Here is a 6,995-nt window from a genome sequence, read left to right as displayed (position 1 = left end):
TTCATGCAACTTTCATTTCAATTTGATTCATTCATATGTACAGAATCCAATACATGTAAGTCTTGATGCCTCTGAACCCATAACCCATCAAACATTAAACCCATATAAAGATCTGTCGCATCACAAACAAAACAGTTTGTAGTCGCATTAGTGTTGAAATTTGTGTTGTATCATGTTAATAACGTGTTCTAGTATTGAATGTAGCAAATGAAACTGGTAAAAGAAAAAGCCAAGGCAATTCCATCCATGGTCCTCAGATACTGGGGTGCATAGAGAATATTGTATCATAAAATGCCACCACAACATCATCACATGTGCTCATTTTCAGAGCAGTTCCATCCACCAAAAATCTCCACTCTTCAGAGAGGGGAAGGTTTCATCATTAAAAAGAAAATCATTACTCTTTTCACTTCTATAGATCAGCAGTAGCTGTACTCTTTGAAGGGGTTGAAATTCGCTATGGTTCAGTCGACACTTCCATCACAGCTTCACTTGGCACCGGTGCTAGATGCTGAAGCTGGTGCACGACATATGACATACGAGGCCTCATCGAAGGAACATGCTGTGTACATGCATACACTAGATCAACCACCTTCTGGATCTCTATCATATCTGGCATCACCGCAATAGAAGGATCTAAAATTTGTGTAAAACTATTAGATTGAACCAATGGGGTCGCCCATTCAAAAATACTTTGCCAGTCAGCAGAGTCTTCAGTTTGGACAGGTGTGCGTCCACTAATGATCTCAAGGAGAAGAACACCAAAGGAATACACATCACTTTTTGTTGTAAGTTCATTTCGGTACACAAATTCAGGAGCAAGATAACCATATGTGCCTGCCATGGCTGTTCTCTCATGTACTGCCTCATAGGGCACAAATTTACCTAGACCAACACCCAATATGTGTGCTCGGAACTCTTCGTCCAATAACACGTTGCTGGATCTAATGTCTCGGTGTACAACATGAGGTTTCACCTTCTCATGTAAGAACCTGTAAGTGAAAAAAATCAGTTTGATGTTTCAACTTTCTCTTGTTTATTGATTGTAATGGGCTTACCCTAGTAGTAAGCTATTAGGCTATCCACACAAAGCAATGGATTCAAATCCTAGTTTAATAAACCTCACTTCCCATTGACATAGTGTCCATAGAATGGGTTGTCGAGAACATGCTTAAGGTTCAAATAATAGTGTTGCATCAACTTCCTAGGATTGCAAGGGAAGCAAGTAAAACAATTCGACAGACACATAAAAGCAAAATTTTGGGTTACAAATGGATGCAGGACACAGACATGCTTTTAAGTTGGATACAGCTAATCTCTTTGGACATCTAGGCCTGGATATAGCTCAATATGCTAATGACAAGGAAATGTTGGTCGCTTGACATATGCAAGCAAAAAACATAGATTTCTCACTTGAGCCAAACAGCAGACATGTATGCATAGAGATAGGTTCCAAATGGGAATGATGCACATATAATTGCAGTACAAGTACACAAGGATCAACCATCATGAATATGAGCAAACTCTATGCAACTTGTTGGTTTCAATGGAACATAAACTTTCCCTATTCCAAAAATTGGACATGCCATACACTAAGTACTAAGCACCATACAGTAAGCAAGGGAGCTAATGCAATCAACTATGCATTCAAACATGATTCCTTAGATCTGATATAAAATTCTGAAGTTGGTATCAGATTCCCAAATTGGAATCACCTAATCATGTAATAATAAAGACAAACCCATGCATTCCTCTGATAGGTCATATAAGATGAAATGGCAAAACTTAAATATTTATGCTGACGGATTTGAAAAATTGCACGTGCCATGACATTCCATAAAACATTGAAAATGCATGGTCTTTTAAAAATGCATCGTGAAATTCTACCAAACACATAATAGAGTTGCCATAACAAACACACATGTCAAAGGTCCAGTCCATTGTAGATGGTTTGATGATGAATGTAAGGTGGCCAAATGCAAGCTGAAGGCCACACCAGAAACAAGTGATGTATAGACAAATGTTTGTAGGGTACAAATGTCGGAAAGCAATACAATATCCTCAATACAAATAATCAAAGACCATATATAAACTTAATAAGGAGACACAAATACATTGCCTTAAAAAATATACAATGGGGAAATGGAGAGCTATCAAATGGAAATGCATGGAGTAAATGGATATTTTAATGCATATGGAAGCTTGTATAAGGAGGTAATGAGAAGCATGAAAATAATTCAAAGTAGAAAGGTTCCAGATAGACTTTACCTATGCTCTGAAATGCTAAAATGGATTGGGCCAGAGAGTAAAGAATGAAAATACGCATTGCATCAGGCAATAGCACAAATTTTTTATTGCAAGATAACTGGATCAGGACCCTGTCTGAAGGTGGTGGTGGAGGAAAATAATTTTAAAGGATAACCATTTTGTTGTTTTGTAGATTTCAAGAAGCCTTTTCACACAATCCCAAGGGCAAAGTTATGGGAAAGAATGAACAATTCAGAGTACAACCATGCAGAAAAGCAATGGTGGCTAGGTTATAGCAGCAACTAAGATGCAACTTGAAGACAAATTATGGTTTCTCTAGAGAGCGAAACAAGCGTGCCCTCTATCCCCTACTCTATATGGTCTATGTATTGACCAAATAGAAGAGTTCATTGAAGAAGTCAAAGAGGAACACAAGGAAAAACCAGCCATTGGGCATTTCCAAGTATTGCTTCTGATTTCTGTAGACAACATTATAAATCTGGCATATTCTGGTCTAAGAGTGCAAAAACTTTAAAAATGCATTAAATACTTTTTGTGATCATAGCAGCCAAGCAGTCAACATGGTCAAGACCAAAGTCAAACCAGAACACACTGTCAAATCTGAAAGTCAGCAGGCAGCAAGTAGTGTACAAAAACAATGTGGTTCACAGTTTCAAATACCTCCGACTTGACATATGTAGACCACACACTTGAGGCAGAACCCCCTACTCCATACTATTTCAAGAAACTAGAGGAAGGCCAATAGAGCTTTATGCCCTGTTTATATTGCAAGTAGGAACTACCTAGAAATCATCACCTGAAAGCCCCTGTGGAATATTGCATGGATGCTTACCACAGAAAATATGGGTCGAAGACATCTGGAAATTGTTTGCAAGATGACACACCGAAGAGATTAGGATATGTACACAAAGGAAAAGAAAACAGAGCGCACATGAATCCATGTTTTACTCAACCACAAATGGAAAACAACCAGACAGAGATCTAAGTTTGAGTACTATTGCAGCCGTACTAATACTCAATAAAATTACCAAAGTGGTTGGCCAATACCCAAGCTCATGGCCCAAAACCCATTCCAAAACGTGAAAAATGTACCATCACACTAATTCGTGCACACTCGCACATTGAAGCCGGAATCTGGGGTGGGTTGGCTGAATATTGACTCTTGAGCAGGAAAAGAGAAAGTGTGACTTATGTTGCCTCATTGTACCCAATACAGAAGAACAAGTCACTTCAGAATGCTCCATATATGAGGGCATCAAGGATGATTTTCAGGAATTGCTTCAAGGTTGTACTAGCTTTGAAGAATTCCTAATGACGATGGCACGATCTCCAATGGCACTAGGAATGCCCCGCATATGGGAACATCAAGCATGACTTTCAAGTACTAGGATACATAATTATAATGAAGAGTTCTTGGTACTTAGATGTTTAACAGAGGTACGTGTCACGGAATTTCCAGAGACTTCAAAGCCCTCTTTCTCTACCTTCCAATTTTCATTTTCTTTTCCAAATGCCAAGCAATCCTATTTTCTTAGGGCATAAAATTGTTTCATATGTTGAAAAACTACCATTATCACCGTTTATAAGGTTTAAAGTAATCAATACAAACTTCTATTTCAATATAATAATGACTTACGCGATCCCTTGAGCGACAGTGACTGAAATCCTCATTCGTGTTGCCCAATCCAAGCTCTTTGCACCCCTGGGTAGATTGTGTAACCACCTGTCCAGTGGACCATTTGACATGAAATCATAAACAATATACTTTTGCCCATGTTTAAAGCAACATCCTCTAACCACTACTAGATTCGGATGTCTGTATCGGGCAATCCTTCCTATTTCAGCAAGAAATTCCTGTTCACTTGTCATTTGATAGTTCTTATTCTGTGAAGGGAGCCCGCCTTTCCATTTGAAGTTCCCGGTATTCAGTCTCTTAATGGCCACTAAAGAACCATCTGCAAGAACACCTCTATAGGTACGCCCGGATCTGCTATCACTTCCAAGTTTGTTCCCATCACTAAAGTTTTTAGTTGATGTCCTCAATTCACTGAAAGTGAATACCCTCCATGATGGTGACACTAATGCCACACTTGCAGATTTAGATGGCTTTCTCCACCGCATTATTTGTCTAGAAAGAAGCAGCCATACCGCAACACCACAAGTCATAGTGAAGATAAGGACACTCACCACAGCTAATATGATATTGTATTCTTTATGACAAGACTTGTGCTCACATCTAGAAGCTGCAAAAAATGAGAAGACTGAAGAATCAATGAACAAAAATGCTACAAACTGATACATTATGGGCGTAATCATTGCTCAGTTGCTTCAATAGATAGAACTTAAATTTGGTTTATGGCGTAGAGAGTAACATTTTTGCTAGTGCTAGTAATGTAAACATGTTAAAATTATAAGAAGGTGGAAAGGCAGACCATTTTTTAACCCTTTTCTTCACATTTTCCCCTCGTTTTGAAGTCTTGGAGGGTTTCTACTTAGAGTATGGATCTACCAGTTTACCACCAAATAATAAACGCATTTACACCACATTGGGTGTACACATAACATAACACAAGTTATCTCGTTTACTAAGATAACATTTCTAGAAGAAGAATAACTAACCCTCAGTCAATGTACACAAGAATGGACGCGAGACATTGCACCCATCAATTTCCAACGCTCTTCCCTTCTGAGGCACCAATGTGCAATTTGAAGACTGAGAACACGAGGCTGAACAATTCGAAGCAAGCGATGAATCATGAATAAAAAGGGATGAATTCCACTCAGTTTCATTATCAGTCCATTTCCAATGGAACCCATTGGTTGAGTTGACCTCCCGACCTCCGATCCAACAACCGTGTGTTTCATTTGCACACAAACTTTGTATGGAAACGAGCTCTTCTTCAGAGCTCACGGATGCGAGATGGCCTGTGTGGTTGTTACAGAAAGCTTCAGCATCGCTCCACTTTCGTTCTTCCTTCAGCAAAATTATGCATTTCCCTTCCTTTATTGATTGCCAACCAGCTGGGCAAGCTCCTAAAAATAAAACGCCATTTCAAGCTAATAAGTAAAACATGAGCCATTTCACTTTTCGCTCTTCTAAAAAAGGTTGAACGCATAAAAAAATAAAAATGGAAGCATTTGTATCTCCAAATAGATCTTATTATGTACATGACAGTAACAGAATTTCTGGGTCTCTCGAGATAAACAGCATACCAGCAATGTTATTGAAGATGAAGAAGAAGAAGAAGAAGAAGAAACAGGAAAACAATAGGCCCTTCTCTGCCTTCATGCTCAGCTCAAACCTTCAAATTTACCATCTCTCTGTCTCTGTCTCTGTCTCTGTTAACAACACTGATTATGCTGCTTGCTCTGTTCCGTGGGAGAAGAAGAAGAATGCTCTGTTCCTTGCACCATCTTTAGCTGTGAAATCTCTCTCTCTCTCTCTCTCTCTCTCTCTCTCTCTCTCTGTGAACTTTGAAAGATAATGGTTTTTATGTGCATACATACATATATGTACATTAACATAACATACACAAACGCATGCATACATACATAAGATGATAAGATGATGGTTTTTATGCTAGTTACATACATAACGACGTGTCTATTATGACACAAATCATAAAGAGGGCTGGTGAGGGAATCGCGGCCACAGACGGTGCAGGTCACTCAGAGGAAGGCCAGTGCCATCTGCACCGTCAGATTTCGATAAGAAAGAGGGCGCGAAAAAAAAAAAGTTCTACAAAGGTCGCCCAACCGTAGGTAAGTTTATATTAAGTTGGTCACCCAACCAACTTAATCCTCGACGCAGGTTGCCCAACCGCAGGTAAGTTTATATTGAGTTGGTCGCCCAACCAACTGAATATAAGATGCATGTCGCCCAACCGACGACTATAAAAGCCTAAAACCTGTCATTATCTCTCATTTTTTGAAATGAGATTGACTGGGTTTTTTTGCCAGGAAAGAAAACTATCGTCAGGCGGCCTGCAATCGACATAAGCGGCAATCAATCTCCTCCATTTTTTACATGTAGTAGGAATAGTTGAGGGATTTGTTTTTCTTGTTGAGGAATTAGGGTTTTACTACATAAAAGGAAGGAATAGACTATATAGAGGGCATCTAATTATTGCAACATGATAAGTAGGATATAACCTATGGGGAGATTTGGAAGTGAGGGATTAGGGTTTAGGGTGATAAGGTACATGGGTCGTACCATCACTGAATCATAGAGATCATTGCTCACCATGTCTGATCCACACAAGAAAACCTAGATACACTTGTTGAACTTCATCATAGTCTCATTCCACCACACCAACTAACCTAATCATTCTACCACAAGCATTAAGATAATGATGATGGAGCTTTGGGAAATCTAGAGCTTGTATTCCTGTTTCAATATGGATGACACATGGATTCAGCCATATTTGCAATCATAATTTGTGTCATGGGTCGATTTTGGCCTTTAGCAAATGTTAACAGATTTTCTTCATCACTTTAAGGTTAGGATGAATGGCATTCTATTTCTTAAGGAACATAACTAAGCTTTGGTTTTCAATGAATTTTAGTTGTAATGAGATCTTTTGACAAGGCAACAATGATATGATCGTTTAATGTATATGAGATCGTGACAACTCAACAATACCTAAAATGCAAATTTTAGTGCTTGATATATGTAAATGAATGTCATATCTCCCGTCGTGGTTGAAAGACTGCTTCTTGAGGCAATA

The 6,995-nt window shown here is 38.8% G+C and overlaps 1 protein-coding gene across 1 annotated transcript; it reads right to left on the bottom strand.

Moving 5' to 3' along the window:
- LOC147866192 (protein kinase family protein / C-type lectin domain-containing protein) lies at positions 1-5,660 on the bottom strand. Its single transcript, XM_087316548.1, has 4 exons — positions 5,482-5,660; positions 4,888-5,301; positions 3,905-4,511; positions 1-992 (listed from the first exon to the last, which is right to left on the bottom strand). The coding sequence occupies exons 1-4, from the start codon at positions 5,555-5,557 to the stop codon at positions 458-460; spliced, it is 1,632 nt and encodes a 543-aa protein (XP_087172674.1). The 5' UTR covers positions 5,558-5,660; the 3' UTR covers positions 1-457.
- Between the last annotated feature and the right edge of the window lie 1,335 nt (positions 5,661-6,995).

This window comes from Azolla caroliniana, unplaced genomic scaffold (genome assembly GCF_043228905.1).
Source record: "Azolla caroliniana isolate FFs.n. ecotype wild unplaced genomic scaffold, voAzoCaro1.0.p SCAF_3, whole genome shotgun sequence".
Taxonomy (NCBI): domain Eukaryota; kingdom Viridiplantae; phylum Streptophyta; class Polypodiopsida; order Salviniales; family Salviniaceae; genus Azolla; species Azolla caroliniana.
This window is presented reverse-complemented; position numbering and strand designations above follow the sequence as displayed.

Excerpts from the sequence above, each read along its gene's own strand:
- LOC147866192 (XM_087316548.1), bottom strand. The coding sequence starts at position 5,557 with ATGAAGGCAGAGAAGGGCCTATTGTTTTCCTGTTTCTTCTTCTTCTTC. Across the intron at positions 5,302-5,481 it reads CATCTTCAATAACATTGCTG|GAGCTTGCCCAGCTGGTTGG; the intron begins GTATGCTGTTTA and ends TTTTATTTTTAG. Across the intron at positions 4,512-4,887 it reads CTTGTGTACATTGACTGAGG|CTTCTAGATGTGAGCACAAG; the intron begins GTTAGTTATTCT and ends CATTTTTTGCAG.